At 49.7% G+C, this 22,385-nt stretch overlaps 2 protein-coding genes across 4 annotated transcripts in view; one reads left to right on the forward strand and one right to left on the reverse strand.

The window, feature by feature from the left end:
• Window positions 1-22,385, reverse strand: part of MYCL (MYCL proto-oncogene, bHLH transcription factor) — a 104,617-nt gene that overhangs the window by 44,645 nt on the left and 37,587 nt on the right. The gene's annotated exons all lie outside the window — the stretch shown is intronic.
• On the forward strand, window positions 712-21,712 carry MFSD2A (MFSD2 lysolipid transporter A, lysophospholipid). 3 transcript variants are annotated; one of them, XM_070404803.1, is made up of 14 exons: window positions 712-969; window positions 2,426-2,554; window positions 4,432-4,556; window positions 8,120-8,243; window positions 8,364-8,442; window positions 9,011-9,168; window positions 9,641-9,731; window positions 9,855-9,976; window positions 10,177-10,260; window positions 10,882-10,965; window positions 11,056-11,168; window positions 11,903-12,046; window positions 12,138-12,314; window positions 21,315-21,712. In XM_070404803.1, exons 1-14 carry the CDS (start codon window positions 877-879, stop codon window positions 21,349-21,351), a joined length of 1,560 nt encoding a protein of 519 aa, XP_070260904.1. In that variant the 5' UTR covers window positions 712-876; the 3' UTR covers window positions 21,352-21,712. The 3 variants fall into 3 exon arrangements, with proteins under 3 accessions (XP_070260904.1, XP_070260903.1, XP_070260905.1); XM_070404802.1 differs by lacking the exon at window positions 21,315-21,712 and adding an exon at window positions 14,416-14,878 and having other exon boundaries at window positions 715-969; XM_070404804.1 differs by lacking the exons at window positions 712-969; window positions 4,432-4,556; window positions 21,315-21,712 and adding an exon at window positions 14,416-14,878 and having other exon boundaries at window positions 2,463-2,554.

The raw sequence follows: 22,385 nt of genomic DNA on the forward strand, positions 1-22,385 counted from the left end.
GCTCCCCCACATGTGTGTCTCCCTTTCTTCAACTGTAAAATGGAGATAATAATAGTACCACCCTCACTTGGCGGCTGTGAGGGCTGAATGACATCATGGTGAGCATCTAGGAAGCTCTCCATAAAAGGCTGCTCTTATCATCAACGTGTAGTAGTGTAGCAGCGGCTGTGGTCCCGGCTCCTCTCCACAACTTGGGAGTTTGGTGACCGCAGGGGAGCGTTGCCTCGTCTTTTTCCCCCATCTCTGAGGGCCCCAAAGATGCCAATGGCAGGAAGAGGAAACGGGGAATGAAAGAGGGGAAATGTCAGTGCCACATCCTCCAGGTTTGGAGGAGAGGGAGACTCAAGCGATTCCAGATTTTAAAGGGGGTTCTGAAAAAACTATAAAGAGGCTTCTGAGTCCCTACCTTTCTCAGACTTGGGGTCATGGAGTGCAGGCTGCATTCAGGGAAAGCTTATTCTGGGAGACCACGGGCACGCTCAGCCGCAGGCTTCAGTTTCTGGTGATGTCAGGTGGCTCTCCCCGCCTTCACCCGGTAGCGAGGTTCGGGCTTCAGAACGTGGCTCAAAGACTGAGCGCCTCAGGGGTGGTTGGGAAGGCGGGGGGCCGGCGGGCGAGCGGATTGGCTGGAGGCGGGGCAGCAGGGCTCCGGGATTGGCCGGGTGCGAGAGGGCGGGCCAACCTTTAAGAGGTGCGAGGGGGAGTGTAAGGGAGTGTGCACTCGCGTCTGCCGCCGGCCTGGGGCTGACTCTCGCGCGGTGACTGTGGCAGCGGCGGCGGCGGCGGCGGTTACTACCCGGGCCCGGGCGGAGCAGAGGCCGGCGGAGCAGAAGAGCATCCCCGCGACCCGATACCAGGCGGCGTGGCCCGCGGGTCATGGCCAAAGGAGAGGGCGCCGAGAGCGGCTCCGCCACGGGGCTGCTGCCTACAAGCATCCTCCAAGTTGGTGAACGCCCGGCCCAGGTGAAGGTGAGAACCTGGCATCCGGGTGGAGGGCCAGGGGCGGTGTGTGTGTGTGTGTGTGTGTGTGTGTGCGCGCGCGCAGGCTGATGGGGGCACCTAAGGATGAGCCTGGGTCTGGGATACATTGGGCCACCCGGGGACTGGCGGCCCCAGGGGCAGGAGTGAGCCTGGAGGGGCCCTGGGGCCGGGAGCGATGAAGTAGTTTGTAAACCCCGGCACCCCTTTTGCTCACCCTCCCTCCGCATCTCCACGGAGCGCGCCGGGCGCGCCAGCCCACGGCTCCACGAGGCTGCCGGCTCTGCCTGGCTGTCTTTCATTCTTCTGTGACTTGCGGCTTAGAAGCCAAAAAGATTCTAAAAGCCAGAGAGACCCCAGAAGTCTGGGAAAGTCCTCTGAGTTCCCCATATCTACCCACTACTCCCCACCCCCACATGCCTACGTTTTCGCCTCAACTCTGGGAGGGCCGCTCAAGTTCATTCATAAGAACAAGGACTCCGCTCTTAAAGGAGCCGCATTCCTGAGGCGTTTGTGTGAGTGTGGGTGCAGGGGCTCATCTCCTGCCCGTGCTTTGGGGGTCTTGACCTTGGGCACCACCCCCAGCTCTTCTCTGGATTTAATGAAGGACCGAACGAAATCAGGGAGGGATCCCAGGCCATAGATTTCTGCCTGGGAGGTGATTGCCTTTTACTTTTAGTTTTAACTGATCTTTGAAAGGAGCCCGGGCAAGCAGTTAAGCTGCTGCCATGTGTGAGTAATCTCTACTTCTCCCTGGGCAACCTCAGCCTCCCTGGTGCCCCACCCAGAGAGAACCCAGCCCTGCACCCAGAGGCTTTCCCTCCCCTCTCCAAGGTCCCCTAGGAGCTGAGGAAGGGCAGGGCAGCTCCCGGGTTTGCCTGAAGCTCTGGCTGCCCACAGGGGCCAGGGATGCTCTGGGACAGATGGAAGGAACAGCTGTGCCTGCAGTCAGCTGGGCTGGGCCCCCACAGCTCTAGAGCCCTCGCCCAGTAGGCAGGTGGGTCCTGGCCTCTGAACCAGGGCAGGAGCTGGGGCTTCACTTCGGCAGCTCTTGTCAACAAGAGGATTTTCAGGTTGTGGCAGGTGGTGCTGGGTGGGGACAGGTCCGCTGCTGGAGCATGTTGCTCTTCCAACCTGGAAAGGAGCATGACTGCGGCCTTGGGGGGAGTTTTTTAAAGATGGTGGTCTGATAAGAATCTGGGGGTGGGGTAGGTTGGGTGGCTTCAGGGAAACTTCTTCAGTATGGATTCCCCTTTTCCAGGTTCCTAAGAATAGAGAATACCTCTCTTTTCTTGTGGGAAGTGCTATCTAGCTGGGTGGGAATAGAGCAAGACAGATTTGTTCCTCCTGGCAGAATTGTCTGGAGGGATGGTCCTGTCTTTGAAATTTTCTAGGATGGGGACTAGGAAATTGGGTCTCCTTTTATGCTTTTCTCTTCTCCCAAAAGGAACCAAAGAAGAAACAACAGTTGTCCATTTGCAACAAGCTTTGCTATGCAGTTGGGGGGGCCCCCTACCAGATGACAGGCTGTGCCCTGGGGTTCTTCCTACAGATCTACCTGTTGGATGTGGCTCAGGTGAGTGGACTGAGCATGCCAGGGTTCCTGCAGCATCCAAGGTTTTCCCCATCTGTGAAATGGGACTGGGAATTCCTACTTTGCTGCCTGTCAGAGTCACACTGGATGAGAAATAAGGGTTTGGAAGTATCCAGAATGAGAGTCTATATGCCCCAGGAGTCATAGCTGGCAAAGTCAGGCAACTCCTCCTTGTCTGGCAAGAGTAACAGAGCCTGGAAGGGTAGGCGGTGGTATGAGGGAGAATGGAGCCTGTTGGTGACGCTGTTCTTAGAAGAGACTGGCACACCATGTCCCCAGCTGGACAGCAAGCAGTCAGCTGCTTGGCTGTGGGGTTGGTAGATATTGCCAGGCATGTGGAAGAGGTGCATCTCATTTTCACCTGAGGAGCAGAGGCATGTGGGGGGAGGGAGGGGAAGGCTCAAGTGCTGGACTGAGTTAGAGTGCCCCAGTACATAGGGTCTTTGATTGGGAGGGTATTTAAGGTGAAGCTGGGCTCCTCTGTACTCGAGAAGCTTTAGCCAGAAGCTTGGCATCCTGAGAATTCATCTTGTCTGAGAGAGTGGGAGGCTGCACAACCACGGATCTCAGGGCTCCCACACTGGCCATCTTTTTTATGTAGTATCGGACTTTGCAAGCAGGGCATCTTAGTTGTATGCATTTATATGCCGGGAACACTGAGCCCCAGAAAGGACAAATGGCAGCATTCACCAGCTAGTTTTCAAGCAACTTTCACGGGTTGGGTCCTGAGTGGGGTGCAAATATGAGGAACCTGCAGCTAAAGTGTAAAACTGTGTTGTATGTTAAAGTTGGAAGTCTGATTAGGGAGACTGCCATGTGGGAGAGGCCAGAAGTTCCCCAGCTTCCTGGAGCAATAGCAATAGTAGGGTCTTTTCTTTTTAAATATGTTTTTATTAATTTTAGAGAGAAAGGAAGGGAGAGGGAGAGAGAGAGAGAAACATCGATGTGTGAGTGTAACACTGGTCAGCTGCCTCCTGCACAAGATTGAGCCCACAGTCTGGGCATGTGGCGTGACTGGGAATTGAACCAGCAACCTTCCGGTGCGTGGGATACACTCAACCAGCTGAGCCACACCGGCCGGGGCACAATAGTAGGGACTTGATAGGTGAGGGAGAGACCAAAGAAGCTGTCTATTCAGGCCTAGAAGATTTGGGGGAGAGCCCTAAATGGTTTGGCTCAGTGGATAGAGCGTCGGCCTGCGGACTGAAGGGTCCCATGTTCGATTCCAGTCAAGGGCATGTACCTTGGTTGCAGACACATCCCCAGTAGGGGGTGTGCAGGAGGCAGCTGATCGATTTCTCTCTCATCCCTCTCCCTTCCTCTCTGTAAAAAATCAATAATAAAAAAAAAGATTTGGGGGAGGGAATAGCTTGAATGGGTAGTGATAGGCCACTTTTAAAAAGCATCTATAGGTTCCTTTTTCCACGTCCAAGATAGAGCTTGAGCCATAAGGTAGGGATCATAACTCCCATTATATAAATGGGGAAATTGAGATCTACCGTGGTCCTAACCAGCAAATGCTAACTCTAGTATCAGGTGGCTGGGGGATCAGGGTTGTGAAAGGGAGGCAAGGAAATCATTCTGGATTCATTCTAATTGATGGGAGTGTTTTCAAGGGCAGTGAAGGGGAGGATGTAAGGGAACAGATCTGGGAAAGTTTCTAAGGAGGCACACAGCTATCAGAATTGTTACTGTCATTATTAACAAGGCAAGTGAAGGTGCTTAAGGCCTGAGTGAGAGCAGCACAGTCTGTCAAGGGCCTGGCTGAGGAGGGGAGGGAGCCCTGCTTTTGCCTACCAGTGAAAGCTGAGGTAGGTAGAAGGATGAAGGGGTCATTTTTTGCCTGTTCCCCATTCCAGGTGGACCCATTCTCTGCCTCTATCATCCTATTTGTGGGCCGAGCTTGGGATGCCTTCACAGACCCCCTGGTGGGCTTCTGCATAAGCAAATCTTCCTGGACCTGTCTGGGCCGTCTTATGCCCTGGTGAGTAGAAGAGGTTCCTTCAAGATGGCAGAAGGCAGGGCTTCAGCATGAAGACTACCCTTCAGTTTTTCCATGTGCTTTGTCACAAGCTGAGGGGTGAGGAGAAGGAATGACGCAAAAACCCGAGTGTCGAAATGCTAGCTGAGGTCAGCTACCCCAGGCATGGGGCTTGGATGCCATGCCAAGTTTATCTCCAGGCTGGCCAAATTGTTAGATTGAGCAACTTCCCCCGGCCCAAACCCTATTGCTTCCCAAGTTCCATTCCCTTCAATGAAACTGGAATTCTAATTTTTCCCACTCAGTCACTTCCCATAGTAGGACAGGTAGTACTGCATAGTGGTTGAGAGGTTATACTCTGGAGCCAGCCTGACTCATTTTGAATACCAGCTTCACCACTTACAGCTGTGCAACCTTAGACAAATCACTTAACATCTCTGAGTCTCAAGTTTCTTCATCTGTAAAATGGGGACAATAATATGCCTATCCCATAGGGTTGTTGTAAGAATTTCAAATGTTTATTTTATTTTATTTATAAGTACTTAGAACAGTGCCTGGCACAGATTAAGTGATATCTAATTTGGCACCCCTTCAGAATGACTCCTAGTGGGGCAAGACCGAGAATGGGATATAAGACCCATAACCCCTTGGTACAAAACCTACAGTACTCAGCCTCCGGCTATCTGGCAAGGTAGGAGGGGTGCTACAGATCAGACAGCAAAGGAGGCACATGGGACAGGCGGACAGGCTGGAGCTCTGGTTCCCCCCAGGACATCCTGCTTGGTGGTGGTGGTGTGGGGGGGATATTTCCTTTCATCTCCAGCCCATCCAAGCTCAAGTGGGCGCCTTCCTGCCCCTGGGGTGCCCATACCTGGTCTCCGGCCTTCAGCCTTCAAAGCTCTTCCCACAGCCCCCGCCTCTCCCCCACAGCTTCCTTTCCCACGAGCCCCCTCCCACTACAATCCTGCCAGTCCCTGGCTAAGGCCCAGGCTGGGGCCTTTGATCCAAGACTTCAGGGCCAGAGGGCAGGACAGCCTGCCTTACCTGGGCAGCCTGCTCAGGGCTCCCTACCGCCTGGAGCCACACACCCATGAAGCTATTGTACCCGCGTCCCTGGGAGCGAGGAGGCGGGAGGCGGGGCTCCACTGCCACATCGCCTCATGAGGCCCAGCCAATGGGAGGCAGCCCCTCTCGCCAGCCCAATAGGCAGCAGTCCAGCCCGGGTTACTCCCAGTCACATTCAGTTCCTCATCTGCTGCTTGTGAGGAGAAGATGGAGTGTTTGACGAAAGCTGACGCCCTTGTTCCCTGAGAAGACACGTGGATCTGGGAAGGGAGGAGGAGGGCTGGGAGGGAGGACAGGGGAGGCCCTGGGCAGGTGTGGCAGCAGCTTGGTGAAGTTGCTGAGGTCCTTCAGGCTGGTTTCTGTTTTAGGACATGTCCTCACCTGTGTGGGTGATACCTCTCGAGTGGCACTACACCCTTGTCTGAGGGCACACTGGACCACTCATGGGCTGAAGGGCTGCCTTGTAGTACTGTGAACTTCTCCCCGTCCATGCCACAGTTAGCATCTAGCTCAGTGATGGCGAACCTTTTGAGCTCGGCGTGTCAGCATTTTGAAAAACCCTAACTTAACTCGGGTGCCGTGTCACATATAGAAATTTTTTGATATTTGGAACCATAGTAAAACAAAGATGTATATTTTTGATATTTATTTTATATATTTAAATGCCATTTAACAAAGAAAAATCAACCAAAAAAATGAGTTTGCGTGTCACCTCTGACACGCATGTCATAGGTTCGCCATCACTGACCTAGGACCTGACACCCCTTCTGTCAGTATAGGAAGAGGCTGGGCCTTTCTGAATTTGTGAGCCACGTGGCCCATTCTCCTCCCAGGCTTTAGACCAGATCTGCCCTCAGCCACCATTTAAATCCCCCTTTCAGACCAGGAAGACTTTGACAGATAGTTTCCCGGGGGTTCCCAAGGCTGCCCCATGAGAGGCAGGGTGCCAGCAGGGTCACATGGGGAGGCCGAGATACAGCAGGGCTGGACCTGAGGCCTGACTCCCAGCCCAGTGCTCTCCACAGCTCCCTGGCCGTCCTCTTCCCTTTTCCTGGTGTGATAATCACAGCAAACACTTACTGTATCCCAAGCTCTAGTCTACATTTTAATTTTAAGCTCTAGTCAACTTATTTAAGTCTCAAAACGACTTCAACCCTAGGATATAGAACCAAGGTCCTTACCTGGCTTGTAAACCCCTATATGACCTGGTGTCCCATTTCCTCTCTGATCTTACCTCCTCATTGCATGGTGCATGCTCACTCCACTCCAGCCTCACTGGCCTCCTTGCTACTCCTCATACCTGCCCGGCACAATTCCCGCCTGAGGATGTTTGCACTAACTGTTCCCCTTGCCTGACACACTCTTGCCTCACACATCTGCAAGGCCAACTCCCTCCTCTCATTCAAGTCTTGGCACAGATGTCACCTTCTCAAAGAAGGCTACCTTGTCTACTCAGTTGTGAATTGCACCCCCATACTCCTAATTCCTGTTTAGCCTGCTTTATTTAACCCATAGCAATTAATCACATTTTATTTATTATTTTTTATTATTTTTAAAAATTTCTACCCAAGGGTATTTTTCCATTGATTTTTAGGGAGAATAGAAGAGAGAGGGAAAGACAGAGAGAAACATTGATGTGAGAGAAACACATCCATTGGTTGCCTCCTGCACGAGCCCCAACCAGGGCCCAGGCCGGGTAGGAGTCTGCAACCAAGGTACGTGCCCTTGACCAGGACCCTTCGGTCTGCAGGCCGACGCTCTATCCACTGAGCCAAACCAGCTAGGGCTTAATCAACTTTTAATATGTTTATATGACTTTTTTGTGGTAAAATATACATACCAAAATTGACCATTTTAATTTTGTTGTTGTTAATCCTCATTTCCCCCCATTTATTTATTTATTTTTAATTTTTTTTTTTTCTCCACTGATTTTTAGAGAGTGTGGAAGGAGTGGGAGAGACAGAGAGAAAGAAAAGAAACATTGATGTGAGAAAGAGACATCAATCGGTTGCTTCCCTCACACGCCCCGACTGAGGGCCTCCGAGATGGCGCCTGCAACCAAGGTGCATGCCCTTGACCAGAATCAAACCTTTGACCCTTTAGTCTGTGGGCCGACGCTCTAACCACTGAGAAAACTAGCTAGGGTTTAACCATTTTTAAGTGTGCAATTTAGTGGCATTGAGTATACTCTCATTGTTATGTGACTTACTAACCATCCATCCAAGCTGAAACTCTATACCATTAAACAGTAACTCCCTAATCCTCCTCTCACTAACCCCTGGCAACTACCATTTTTTTTTATCTCTGTGAATTTGTCTACTCTAGTTATATCATATATGTAGAATCATACAGCATTTGTCCTTTCGTGTCTGGCTTATTTCGGTTAACATAATGTCTTCAAGGTTCATCTGTGTTGTAGCATGTGTCAGAATTTTATTCCTTCTTAAGGCTGTATAATATACATATTAGATGTGTATAATATATATCCTCCCCTCCCTCAGGATCATCTTCTCCACACCCCTGGCCATCATTGCCTACTTCCTCATATGGTTCGTGCCTGACTTCCCACAGGGCCAGATCCTATGGTACCTGCTTTTCTATTGCCTCTTTGAGACACTAGTCACGGTGAGTGTGGGCACCTCCCCTGGATGTGAGGGCAGTCCCCTGGGGCCTCTGGGGTTGGTGCCCAAAGCCACATCTGTTTGTCCATCATCTGACTGGCCGAGGGCCTCTCTTCCATGCCAGTGTTTCCACGTTCCCTACTCAGCTCTCACCATGTTCATCAGCACAGAACAGAGTGAGCGGGATTCGGCCACTGCTTACCGTAAGTCTCTCCCTCACCCACTGATCCCACCTACTAGGAACCCTGGGTCCCCCATTCCTTGACCCTCCTGCCACATTTCTTCCCTTGCTGGGAATGAATATGAAACCGTCTTAAAAATAACTCAATCCCCTTTTGGCTCTGGTGAGACCAGACACTAGTCTAGACCAGAGGCAGGGACTAGTCAGAGGTCACACAGAGCAAGGATATGAGTTTAGTGGTTCTCAACCTTCCTAATGCCGCGACTCTTTAATACAGTTCCTCATGTTGTGGTGACCCCCAACCATAAAATTATTTTCGTTGCTACTTCATAACTGTAATTTTGCTACTGTTATGAATCGTAATGTAAATATCTGATATGCAGGATGTATTTTCATTGTTCGCGACCCACAGGTTGAGAACCGCTGGAACTTAGGCCAAGGTGCCATCTGCCCCACCACCCTATGGCCACCCTACTTGGAGCTGCTACCATGATTTGGGGCTAGAATTTGGCTTCTACTCATCTGAACTTCCTCCCTTGGGGCCCACAACCCATGGGTCCCCTTCAAAGAACCTTCTCTTTATTGCTTAGGGATGACTGTGGAGGTACTGGGCACAGTGCTGGGCACAGCGATCCAAGGGCAAATCGTAGGCCAAGCAAATATGCCTTGTCTTGAGGACCCCAAAGATTCAGCAGTGGCCACGGAAGATGCCAATCATACACACAGCACCACCTCACTCAGAGAAACGGTGAGGCCCCTGTCAGGGCAAGGGTTTGGGGAGATGAGGAACAATGGGATGGTTTGCAATCATCCTCAAAACAGTAACAGTGTTGCTAAATGTTGAACATTTGATATGCAAACTATTAATGTGGCCATGGCCACTTTGTAGATAAGGAAACTGAAGCATAGAGAGGCTAAATAATTTGCCTCTCTATGAGTGGTGATAGAGTTAGTGAGTTGCCGAAACTAGATTTGGGAGAGATTTCTCTGTGGATTCTCAGACTCCATAGCCGGCTTCTTAAAATTTTGTTCTGCTGGACTTTTCCAGCAGAACAGCCTTGGGAAACAGCAATAGACCGAGGGTGACTTTTCAATTTCACAGATGAAGTCAGTGAGGCCTCAGAATAGAAGGACTGGTCCAAGGTCATTGAGTGGAGCTACTGAGTTGAGATGAGACCAGACTGACTGTCTCTCTATGTTGCCTTTATCCCCCTTTATAGAAAAATGCATACCTGCTGGCGGCAGGGGCCATAGCCTCCATCTATGTCATCTGTGCTGTCATCCTGGTCCTGGGCGTGAGGGAACAGAGAGGTGAGAAGCCGTGAGGGGGGTGGGGTGCAGGCCCCAGCACAGATGGCTTTGTCACTCTGCCTGGGTCTCAAGCTTTGGAAGGAGCTTCTGCTCTCTTTCCTTACTGTTCCCTCTGGTCCCCAGAAGCCTATGAGACTCAGCAGGCTGAGCCGATACCCTTCTTTCGGGGCCTCCGACTGGTCATGAGCCATGGCCCATATATTAAGCTTATTGCTGGCTTCCTCTTCACCTCCCTGGCTTTCATGGTGAGTGGGAGTCTGACATGTTCAGCCTAGAGGGGGGAGGAGGTGAGCAGAGGACTCAGGATGTGACAAGCCTGAGAGATGGTGGAGTGAGGGCTGGGGGTAAGCAGAGACCCCTGGAGCATAGGGAATGTCTTGGGGAGGCCCAACCCCAATATCACGTGTTTCTTTGTGCTTCCCCCCTCCCTTGTCCTGTCTCCCAGCTGGTGGAGGGGAACTTCGCCTTGTTTTGCACCTACACCTTGGGCTTCCGAAACGAATTCCAGAATCTGCTCCTGGCCATCATGGTGAGTGTGGGGCCCCGAGGCTGGGTAGGCAGCCTGGGCTGAAGTGGCATAGATTGGGAGATGGTTCTTAGGAGAGTCAGAGGGTATTTCTGAGACTGACCCAAGGTCATAAAGGGGTGAGGGAGGTTTCTCAAAATAATTTGGTTGGATCTGACCTATCATTGCTTAGATAGGAATGTGAAAAGTTTGGGTGCGTGTATGAAATCCATTATGTTGTACCCTTAAACTACTAATACAATGTTGCATGTCAATTATATCTCAATAACATGGGATGGGAGGAGGGAAGAAAGAGTTTGGAGTTAAATGGAACAACACTGGCCATCTTTTTTGTGTAGTAGAAAACTCCTTGCTTGGAGTTAAGTGTCCAAGCACGAGCAAAGAGGTAGAGGCCAGGAACTTCGGACTTTGGCTCAGTGTGCTCAGGAAAGGCAGGAGATGAGGTTGGAACCTATTCTCAGCCCCCTTTGGGAGCCATCAAAGGTGCCTGTCAACTTCCTCACTGCTCAGATGAGGTCATCTGGCTGATGTCAGGCAGGGCTGGGAGTACCTTTGGGGTCCTGGGAAAGGCAGGAGGGGTTCCACAGCTCTAACCCACTTCCCTCACCCCTTTTACATCGACAGCTCTCGGCCACATTCACCATTCCCTTCTGGCAGTGGTTTCTAACCCAGTTTGGCAAGAAGACGGCTGTATATATTGGGATCTCAGTGAGTGGGACTAAAGGGGGAAATGCCTGCGCTGGTGGTTGCTGGTGGGAGCTTCCCAGCTGACTCCTCTTCCTGTACCCCCTTCCCTAGTCGGCAGTACCATTTCTCATCCTGGTGGCCCTCATAGAGAGTAACCTGATTGTCACGTATGTGGTAGCCGTGGCAGCTGGCATCAGTGTAGCAGCTGCCTTCTTACTACCCTGGTAAGTATACAGACCCATCTGGGTATGTTTCCCAGTTCCCCACCCCCACTTCTAAAGTTCCTTTGGGAGAATTCTGTGAGGGCTTCTCTTCTCGAAGGCCATTCTGTGGGTCCAGGTTGCAGGTGTGGGGCAGGTCTTCCCATAGTTATACAGGTTGTAAACTGTCCAAGAACACCTAATCAGCCCTGGCTGGTGTTGCTAGGTGGTTTAGAACATTGGCCTGCCCACCAAAGGGTCCGGGGTTCGATTTCAGGTCAAGGGCACATACCCGGGTTGCAGGTTCGATTCCTACCCTGGTCAGGGCATGTGTGGGAGGCAACCAATCGATGTGTCTCTCACACACTGATGTTTGTATCCCCGCTTCTCCCCCTCCGCACCTCCCCCCAACCCCCCACCCCTCTCAAAAAAAAAATCAATGGAAAAATTATCCTCAGGTGAGGATTTAGAAAAAAACACACAAAAAACCCCACACCTAATCAGACTGAGAAATGGGGGCTTAAGTCTAGTCTGCATGCTACTAGTCCAGTGGAGCACCTGGTGGGGCTAGTTCACCATAGGAAGGAAGGGGCCTTACTCACATCAAGTTGCCATCTCCTCACTGAGCTGTGTCCATGGGGCTGCAAACTCCCAGAGAGCCACCTCTTCTCATTGACACAGAGAGGTACCGAATGGGCTAGTAGGGGCCTGGGGTTGCTAGGTGGGTGGGTCCTCATGGCTGTCACTACTCTGTACAGGTCCATGCTGCCCGATGTCATTGACGACTTCCACTTGAAGCACCCCCATTCCCATGGAACTGAGCCCATCTTCTTCTCCTTCTATGTCTTCTTCACCAAGTTCGCCTCCGGAGTCTCACTGGGCGTCTCTACCCTCAGTCTTGAGTGAGTAGCGTGGGGGCCTGGGACAGTGTTGGACAGGTACAGGCCCCAGGCATCCCATCCTTACCGCTCGCCTTCCCACTGGGTCCCACAGCTTTGCCGGGTACCAGACCCGTGGCTGCTCCCAGCCAGCGCCTGTCAGGTTTACATTGAAGATGCTGGTGACAATGGCTCCCATAGTGCTCATCCTACTAGGCCTGCTGCTCTTTGAGCTGTACCCCATTGATGAGGAGAAGCGGCGGCAGAACAAGAAGGCCCTCCAGGCTCTGAGGTGAGTGAGAGAGGGGACAGGGAGGTGGAAGAGAGGCACCATCCGGACTAAGTCCTCAGCTTATGCATTCTGTGGCCATTCCAGACTTCCTCCCACACACCTTCCCTTGACAGCTCTTCCTCCACCCCTTCCCTCTGCCAATTTATAATAGTTCCAGCTGATATTTCGCTTTTTAAATATAGTTCTTATTGATTTCAGAGTGGAAGGGAGAGGGAGAGAGAGATAGAAACATCAATGATGAGAGAGACTCATTGATCGGCTGTCTCCTGCATGCCCCCCACTGGGGATTGAGCCCGCAACCTGGGCATATGCCCTTGACTGGAATCGAACCCAGGACCCTTCAGTCCGCAGGCCGACGCTCTGTCCATTGAGCCAAACCAGCCAGGACTCAGCTGATATTTCTTAAACATATAGTTGCATGCCAAGTGGTTTTACACTTATTTATTCATTCAACAAATGCTTATTGGAAGCCCACTATGTGGTAGGCATTGCTCTAGTGAATGAAACAAAAATCCCTGCCCTCGCCCAGCCTACGTGGCTCAATGGTTGAGCGTTGACCTATGAACCAGAGGTCACGGTTTGATTCCTGGACAGGGCATGCCCAGGTTGTGGGTTCAATCTCCAGTGTAGGGCATGCAGGAGGCAGCCAATCAATGATTCTCTCTCATCATTAATGTTTCTATCTCTCTCTCCCTCTCTGAAATCAATAAAAAAAATATATGTATATATTTTTAAATCCCTGCCTTCAAGGAGTTTGTTTTAGAGAATGTACATTCATGACCTTCTGTAGTCCTCCGACAACCCTAGGTGTCACAGAGCACTATGATTCCCACTCTGCAGATGAAGAAACTCAGGCTTAACCAGGAGGAGTGACTGGCCCAGCTGATAAAGGGTAGAGCCGGGTTTGAGGCCTGGTGTTCTGACTCCACACCATGTACTCTTCATGGCACTCCTGGCATCCGGGACCTCAGGTGTGGCCTGAGCCCTGCCTTTTGGGAGACCAGAGGGCAGGGTGGAGTGAGTCATGCCAGCCCATCAGCCAGCCTAGGTCAGAGCATACTCTTTGGGCTTGTAATGTCTTGTGGGTAGCAAGAACAGTGATTAAACCAACCAGCAGTTTCTGGGCTATAAGGGAGAGTATTTTATTTTTATTTATTTATTTACTAGTAGCCCTGCACACCAGTAGCTCTCTGCGGGGCCTGGCCACTCCTCGCCCGCTGCCCAGAGGCTCTCTGCGGCCCAGAGGCCCATCCGCTGCCTGGAAATGCAAATGACTTCCCTCCCTGTTCTCAGGAACTCCAATAAAGGGCTTCCTTCCACATTCTCGGCTGGCTTTCACCCCTGTGCCTCCGCCACCAGCCCCTCCTGACACACTATCCTCCACCCCCTCCACCCTTTGGCCGCCCAGACTTGACCTTGCCTGGGAGTTGGGGGCCACTTGACTCTGCTCAGCTTGCTGGTTCCTTCTCTTCTTACACAAGCGTTCCATGCCCCGGCCTGGCCAGAGGCCCATCCACGGCTGGGTGCGGAATGCTTGCCTCATCACCACAGCGATGAAGCAAGCATTCCTCCAGGCTGCTAACACTGCCCACTCTCAGCGGCTGCCCTCCCGGGACTGAGGGACTCCAGCAAGCTGAGAGGTCTGGGTGCCGCCATCTTGTGGCTATGGGCACCGCCATATTTGTGATGGTTAATTTGCATATTACCCTTTTATTAGATAGGATTTTAAAATCCTCACCTAAGAACATGATTAGAGAGAGAAAGGGGGTGGGGGCAGAAAAAGAAGGAGGGGCAGAAAAAGAGACATGAAAGAGAAACATTGATCAGTTGCCTTCCATAAGTGCCCTGACCATGGAGCCTACAATCCAGGAACCCAGGTATGTGCCCTGACCAGGAATCAAATTGGCAACCTTTTGGTGCACAGGAAGACACTCAACCAACTGAGCCACTCTGGCCAGGCAAGAGACAGGGAGTGTTTTAGACTTGCCTGACAGCTGGCTAAGATTGCAGGGCCAAAGATTGCAGGGCCAAGGAAGGAGGCAGGTGGGGCAGGGAAGGGGTAAGGATGTTTCTTCTAACCTATCTTCTCTGGCTCTTGCAGGGAAGAGGCCAGCAGCTCAGGCTGCTCTGACACAGACTCTACAGAGTTGGCTAGCATCCTCTAGGATCCACTGTGTTGCCAAAGTCACCAAGCACAAGGCCTGAGTCACCAGGTCACACGAGGAATCTGGACCTGCTTGCCTGCTCACTCAATAGCTGGTCTCCAGGTGCCAGGAAGGGAGCCAAAGACTTGAGAGTATGTGGCCCAGGACACCTCCAATGCCCACCTTGGGCAGTCTATTCATACAGCCACCTGCCTCTCTCCCCGCCCATGGGGCCGAGCCCTGGGGCTGCTACTGTGAATATGCCAAGGACTGATGGGGTCTAGCCCAGGACACTAATGTAGAAACATTTTATACGGACACTAATTAATAACTTAATGACTATGTATATAGCTATGTGTGTGTATGTATATGTCTGTGAGCTATTAATGTTATTAATTTTCATAAAAGCTGAAAAACAGAGCACTATCTTTCTGTCTTTGTCCTTCACCACTGAGGCCTTCTGTGCCAAAATTCAGATAGTGAGAAGGGAGCACTGAGCCAAATGGACCCTGGCTAGGGAGAATGAGTCTAGAGGTGTGATAACAGCATTAGCTAACATTAACTAAATACCTATCTGTACCAGGCATAATGTGGAGTATTTTTTAAAATATATACACAGTGGGGCCTTGACTTACGAGTGTCCCGACTAACGAGTTTTTCGAGATACGAGCCGTCTTTCAGCTGATTTTTTGCTTTGAGTTGAGAGCTAAAATTTGGGTTACGAGCCAGCTTCAGATACCCCACCGCTAGATGGCGCAGCGGACGTCACAGTGAACGCCACAACATCAGCCCAGCATCACGTGTCTCACTCGTTCACTTTATGATTTGACATATGAGTAATTTGAGTTATGAGCTCCGTCACGGAATGAATTAAACTCATAAGTCAAGGCCCCACTGTATATTTATTTTTAGAGGCCCAGTGCACAAATTTGTGCACCAGTGGGGTCTCTCAGCCTGGCCTGTGGGATTGAGCTGAAACCCGCTCTCCGACATCCCCTGAACAGACCTGAATTGCAAGAGGGTTCAGGCCAGGCCAAGGGAACCCACTGGTGCATGATTGGGGCTGGGGAGGGATGCTGGAAGTTGACCAGCCTGGGAGGGACCGCAGGAGAGCTCTACGGCCAGATCCCAGCAGCAAGCTAACCTACTGGTTGGAGCATCTGCCCCCCCTCCCCGGTGGTCAGTGTACATCATAGCGAGTGGTTGAGCGGCCTTAGCATATCATTAGCATATTATGCTTTGATTGGTTGACCGGAAGACTGGATACTTAGCATATTAGGCTTTTATTATATAGGATTTTTTTTTAAATTTCAGAGAGTAAGGGAGAGGGAGAGAGAGATAGAAGCATCAATGATGAAAGAGAATCATTGATCGGCTGCCTCCTGCATGCCCCACACTGGGCCCACAACATGCAAATGGGCCCTGATGGGGAACTGAACCATGATCTGGTTCATAGGTCGATGCTCAACCAGTGAGCCACAGTGGCCGGGCATGGTATGGAGTCTTTACATTCACTTTGTGGGTGTTCTCAATCCTGGAAACCATCCTGCTATGTCAGAATTTGTCCCCATGTTATTTATTTTTTAAAAAGAACTTTATTGATTTTAGAGAGAGGAAGGGAGAGAGAGAGAAACATCAATCAGTTGCTTCCCACACATACCCTGACCAGGGATGCAACCCACCACCTTTTGGTATGCAGGATGATGCTCCAACCAACTGAGCCACACCAGCCAGGGCTGGACTTGCACCCATTTTAAAGATGAGGAGCCCTGGCAGGTGTTTCTCAGTGGTTAGAGTGTTGGCCTGCACACCAAGGGGCTGCAGGATTGATTCTATGCCCCTGTTGGGGTGTGTATAGGAGGCAATTTATCCATGTGTCTCTCTTACTTCGATGTTTCTCTCTCCCCTTCCACTTACTAAAAAAAAAAATCAAAGGGGGTGGAGGGAAAGATGAGGAAACTGAGCTCCAGTGTTGAGAGGAACTTGGCTAACATCACATAGCCAAGAGGACCTAACGAATTCCATCTTAGGTCTGTGAGACTCCAATATGTTCACCACCAACCTCTGCTCCCCTTTGTCTGATAATGACTGATCTACTGTCAGATAGTAGCTCTGCCCAGACCCACACTGAGTGTTTTGCATCCTGTGTAGGCCTGAGTATGTGGGCCTGGCTGTGCTAGGGCAGGTTCTGTGTGATGGTCCATGTGGTGTCCTAGAGACCTGTGATTCTTCACAATTGTTGGAAAGTGAGAATGTACCTGACTGGGTATATGTGTGTCAGTTGAAGAGGGGTCTCACTGGTGTGCAGGTGAAAACAACCTCTGGCAGGGAGCACAGTGGCAGGAGGTGGGGAGATTGAAAGCCTAGTTTGTAGCATTTGCCTATTTCCATTTGTAAATACTCCCACTATAACCAGTTTCTAGTTCTACATTCTTGCAAAATTCCTGAAAATTTAACAGTTGGCTCTTGCAAATAGATAGGAGCCTACCCTGGCACATCACTGGATTTTATACACTTTTTAAAAAAATATATTTTATTGATTTTTTACAGAGGAAGGGAGAGAGAGTTAGAAACATTGATGAGAGAGAAACATCGATCAGCTGCCTCCTGCACACCCCCTACTGAGAATGTGCCCGCAACCAAGGTACATGACCTTGACCGGAATCGAACCTGGGACCCTTCAGTCTGCAGGTCGGAGCTCTATCCACTGAGCCAAAATGGTTAGGGCAAGGATTCTATACACTTAATCCAAGGTCCAAAAATCAGAAAAAGTAAAGCTGTCAGGATCAGGAGCTACCAGTCCCATCTCTTTATTTTATAGATTGATAACTGAGGCCCAGAGAAGCACTTATGAGTACTTAAACTTTGGTGTGGGGCTCCATTCTTTTGCTAATGAAGTTCCACCATGCCACTTATCCTATGTAATAAAGAGGCAATATGCAAATTAACCCTCATGCCCTCACAAGATGGCACCTATGACCAGGCCAGTAGGGACGTTAGTGAGGGATGACCAAATGACTGAACAAGCAGGCTGCGTGGGGAGACCAGGCCAGCAGAGGGGGTAGTAGGGGGCAACCAGGCCGGCAGTGGGGGACAGTTAGGGGTGACCAGGACAGCACGCAGAGGCAGTGAGGGGCGATCAGGCTGGTGGTGGTGGGGGAGCAGTTAGGGGCGATGAGGCAGGCAAGCAGGTGAGCGATTAGGAGCCAGCAGTCCAGGATTGTGAGAGGAATGTCTGCCAGTTTAGGCCCTAAACTGGCAGTCGGACATCCCCCAAGGGGTCCCGGATTGAAGAGGGTGCAGGCTGGGCTGAGAGGACCCCCCACCCCATGAACGAATTTTGCGCACCAGACCTCTAGTAAATTTATAAAGTGATACTAACAGGTACTTAATAAAGATCAGTTCATTTAGTGAATGATAACCACCAAGTCCTGTTGTTTTTATTTTAAATTTCTATGCTTTTATTTAAATGTAAATTTTTATTGTTAATACTATTGCATATGTTCCCCATCCACGCCCCCCCCCCCCTTTGCCCACCTTCACCCAGCCCTTGCCCCCACCAACCACTTGGCCCTCACTACACTATTGTCTGTATCCATGGGCTATGTATATATGTTCTTTAATCCTTTCACAAGTCCTGTTTTTTTTTTTTAATTGTTTTTAATTTCCTAAAGCACTCACACTTGCTTCTTTCCCATGCCTACAATTATTAGATGTTATCTTCTCTTCTTTCCCATCCCTACAATTATTTATCAGAACACTAAAACCAGCATTCTCACTGATCTGTCTTTGATTTGATCTCATATTCCTCCTACAAACTACCCAAGATAACCAAGCAGGTCTCCTATTTAGAAACTCTCCTATGAGTCCCTGTTGCCTTTAGGAGGAAGTTTGAGAACCCCTCCAGCCTCACCAGCCCCAGATCTAGATATAAGCCCTTTTTGCAGGCCACTGACCAGCCCTGGAATATACCTCTGGCCTCTGGTCCCCCTGGAAGACATTGGCCCAATGTGTCTTGGTTTCAGTATGCTTCTCTAAAGTCATTTCTGACCCCCTACCCTTAGGGGCAGCTTTGAAATTTCCATGCTCACTTCATTGTGGTCTCCCACATGAGTCCAGGGCCAGGCATAGTGGGTTGGGGCTTGTGGAGCTAAATAAACACGAGCTATGACAAGAGGGCTTTGTGAGCCAGGCCCAATTCCTAGTGATCCACTATGATGCTTCTCTCTTGGCTTCCCCCAACTGTACACTTGGGATTTGGAAATGAAAACCCTTGCCTCTCTCCAGTTTCATACTCACAGAAAATTGTTCTTTTTTTTCAAATTTGTTTTCCTTTTCAAAGACCCCCGATGGAGGGTTTGGGGGTGGTATAGGTGGGCAAGTGGGAAAGCAGTCTGAGGTCCCAGAACCCCCTTGGGTCACTGGCTACTCCAGGTCCCTTTGGACAGCTCATATCTACCTATCCTTGGAGAGAAGTGCCATCCTGACTTTCTTTCCACTTGGATCCAGCATTACCAAAAAACCCCCTGCTTCTCCCCTTTTGACTCTGTCCTCAGCAAATCCACCCCCCCCACCCCCCCACACCCCCCCCACACCCCCCCCTCCCCCGCTTCCAAATCCCTTGCCAAGGACCAGATGTAGCTTTGGCTCCACCTGATGGAAGAAAGGAGCAACATCTTTCAATATTGCAAAGAAGGAATTCCAGGTCTGTCATTGACTGGCTTTGTGACCTTGATTATCCATTTATTGAACAAATATTTATAATGGACCTACTATGTGTCATGCACCAGCTATGCCCTGAAGATAGAGTGGTGAACAAATTAGGGCTTACATTCTCAGTGGAGATCAATGACAATGAAGGGACATATAAAGAAGTTCATATTGTAATAAGCACCAGGAAAGAAAGAAGCAAGGTCATAAAAGGAACTTGTGTGGGGGTTATTTTAAATTGATGAAAGAATGTTCTGAAAAAGTGATGTTTGTCTTAAAGCATGAAGGAGAATTAGCATACATCGAAGAGCTTCTAGGAAAGCAATGCAGGTGGAGGAGACAGCTAGTGCAAAGACCCTGAAGTAGAAAAGAGCTTGGTGACTTCAAGTACTTGAAGAAAACTGTGGCCAGAGTGGAGTGAACAAGAGGGCAGATGGTATGAGGTGAGTCCAGAGAGGTATACAAGAATTAGACCATCCAGGGCCTTGTAGCCCACAGTGAGAGTTTTGCTGTTTTTTAAAATATGTTTTTATTGAGAAGAAGGGAGAAGGAAAGAGAGATAGAAATATCAATGATAAGAGAGAATCATTGATTGGCTGCCTCCTGTATGCTCCCTACTGGGGATCAAGCCCACAACCCAGGCATATGCCCTTGACCTGAATCGAACCAACACCCTTCAGTCCCCAGGCCAACACCCTATCCACTGAGCCAAACCAGCTAGGGCGAGAATTTTAATTTTATTTTGAGACCAAAGAGCCATTAAAGAGACTTAAACAAAAGTGATTTCTTTTTTTTTTTTTAAATGAAGACAGTGGCAGATGGCACAGTGCTTTGTAGGCCACGTTAAGCACTTTGATCTTTATTCTAAGAGCAGTAAGAAGCCACTGATGAGTTTTAAGTAGGAGAGTCATACGCTAGATCAAGATGTGGACAAAAAAGGGGCTCAGATTTATATCTGATAGAAAGTAGCCTCATAGGGTTGGATCATATAATTTCTAAACTGGGCAGGTCAGGGTGGGTAGTCACTGGCTCAGGTCTATAAAAAGGTTAATCTTTGCCTTAAGCAAGCCCTATCCCTTGTCATATATATATATATATATATATATATATATATATATATATATTAATTGATTTCAGAGAGGAAGAGAGAGATAGAAACATCAATGATGAGAGAGAATCATTGATCAACTAACTTCTACATGTCCCACACTGGGATCGAGTCTGCAACCTGGGTATGTGCCCTAAGGGAATTGAACCGTGACCTCCTGGTTCATCCACTGAGCAATGCTGGCTAGGTTCCCTTGTTCTTATGCATCTAGGTTAACACACCTTTGAAATGTCAAACTAATTCTCCTTTTCAGACCCTTGGGAGGTGTAGCCATCCTCAAGGGAGTACATAATCTTGTTAACTATCCTGTAATCCCCACCTTGCTTTCTCCCACCTTCATATAATCTTCCTTAGTTCCCTTAATTCCAAAGTATAAAAGGAAATGCAAAATTGTCATTCTCCAGAGTACTTGTGATCTTGGTTCCCAGTATGTCATCAATTTGGCTCAAATAAATTATTAAGAAATTTTCTACATGTTTGGACATTCTTACTTGGACAAAGAATTTAGAAAGACCATATCATCTGCTTTGTGGAGAAAAGATTGAAGGAAGTGAAAGTGGAAGCAGGATGAGTTGTGTAGAGACTGCTCTTACAATATTCTTAAGCAATGAAAAGGACCAGACTAGGTGGTGATAACATAGTAGGTAGTTAGACATAAGCAGAGTAGAAATGATAAACCAGCAATGGACAATTATAAGGTGGAACCTTGCCCCCAGGGTGACCTTTCCTCCCCTAGCATATCGAGCTTTAGAACCCCTGACCTTTCATATCTTTGGTCATACGGTTGGGCCCCTTCCCTTGCCTTTCCTCCCCAGGCATGTCGCCAATCATGCATTAGACCCACTTAGAGGAGGAACAAGGAGGACAGAGTATAACCTCATATAACTCCCATATAAGCCCTTGCAGGACCACTCCCTTAAGCATTAAGCCCTCTAGCCCCACCAAACAATTTTAGGAACAAAGCCTCAGGTCTGTTGACCATAGAGACAGAGTTTTGGTCAAACCAGAGATAACATCTAGGCCTAAATTGTGTTTCAGCTCCAGGCCCAGAAAAGCAGCAAGGCCAGCCCGGTGACAGCATGGCTGACATCAGGGCCAGCTACAATGACCAATGATCCCCTGCCCTGGAGCTGACCCATCAGTGGAGACCAAAACCCTCAGTAGACACACCTGGAAAAGCTATTCTATTGAGATCCTCTTCTGAGAACTCCCCTAAAAACTCCTCCTTTGGAAACCAGATAAAAGCCCTTAAGACAAAAGACCCAGTGGAGCTCTCTCTGAAGCATGCCCAAGCCTTTCCCCCTCTTCTTCCCTGAGGTGAGTTTTCTTTGCCTTTCTCCTAAGCTTTGTAACTTGTTTCCTGAGCCCTTGCAGCCCAGCTGGCCCACTTCTTCTATCTCTGTGACTTTCTAAATAAACTTTCACTGGTGATTTGAGTTCCTTGGCTCTGAATTTTTTCAAGGACTGATGGCTAACATCTGGTGCTGTTTCACTGTTAACAGTGGCAGTGAAAATGGAAAGAAGACAGATTTGACAGCTGGATGGCCTGGATAATAAAGAGAGATTGGGGAGGGGGAGGCGGGGGAGAGGGAAAGAAAGACAGAAATAAGGGCGATACCTAGATTTCTAACTTGGGAAACAATGGTGCCTCAGGGATAACTGGAAGAGGAACAAGCTTGGGGGACAGAACAATTCATTTGTCACCTCTTTGTATCCTATATAATAAAAGGCTAATATACAAATCGACCAAATGGCAGAACGACTGGTCACTATGACTCGCACTGACCACCAGGGAGCAGATGCTCAATGCAGGAGCTGCCTCCTGGTGGTCAGTATGCTCCCACATGGAGAGCACCACTCAGCCAGAAGCCGGGCTTACAGCTGGTGAGCACAGCAGTGGTGGTGGGAGCCTCTCCCACCTCCGCAGCAGTCAGACATCCCCCGAGGGCTCCCATACTATAAGAGGGTGCAGGCCAGGTTGAGGGATCGCCGCCCCCTTAGTGCACAAATTTTGTGCACTGGGCCTCTAGTTATTCTATGTAATAAAAGCTTAATATGCAAATTGTCCCCTCAACTGGGCGTTCAACCGCTCGCTATGACGTGCACTGA

The sequence above is a fragment of the Myotis yumanensis genome, unplaced genomic scaffold, assembly GCF_028538775.1.
Source record: "Myotis yumanensis isolate MYYU_CA2020_CCGP unplaced genomic scaffold, mMyoYum1.0.hap1 SCAF_2, whole genome shotgun sequence".
NCBI classification, from domain to species: domain Eukaryota; kingdom Metazoa; phylum Chordata; class Mammalia; order Chiroptera; family Vespertilionidae; genus Myotis; species Myotis yumanensis.

Bases quoted from the DNA above. Each gene is read 5' to 3' on its own strand.
- MFSD2A (XM_070404802.1), top strand. From the start codon at position 877: ATGGCCAAAGGAGAGGGCGCCGAGAGCGGCTCCGCCACGGGGCTGCTG. The intron at 11,169-11,902 runs GTAAGTATACAG...TACTCTGTACAG, and splicing joins GCTGCCTTCTTACTACCCTG to GTCCATGCTGCCCGATGTCA. The intron at 12,315-14,415 runs GTGAGTGAGAGA...TGGCTCTTGCAG, and splicing joins AAGGCCCTCCAGGCTCTGAG to GGAAGAGGCCAGCAGCTCAG.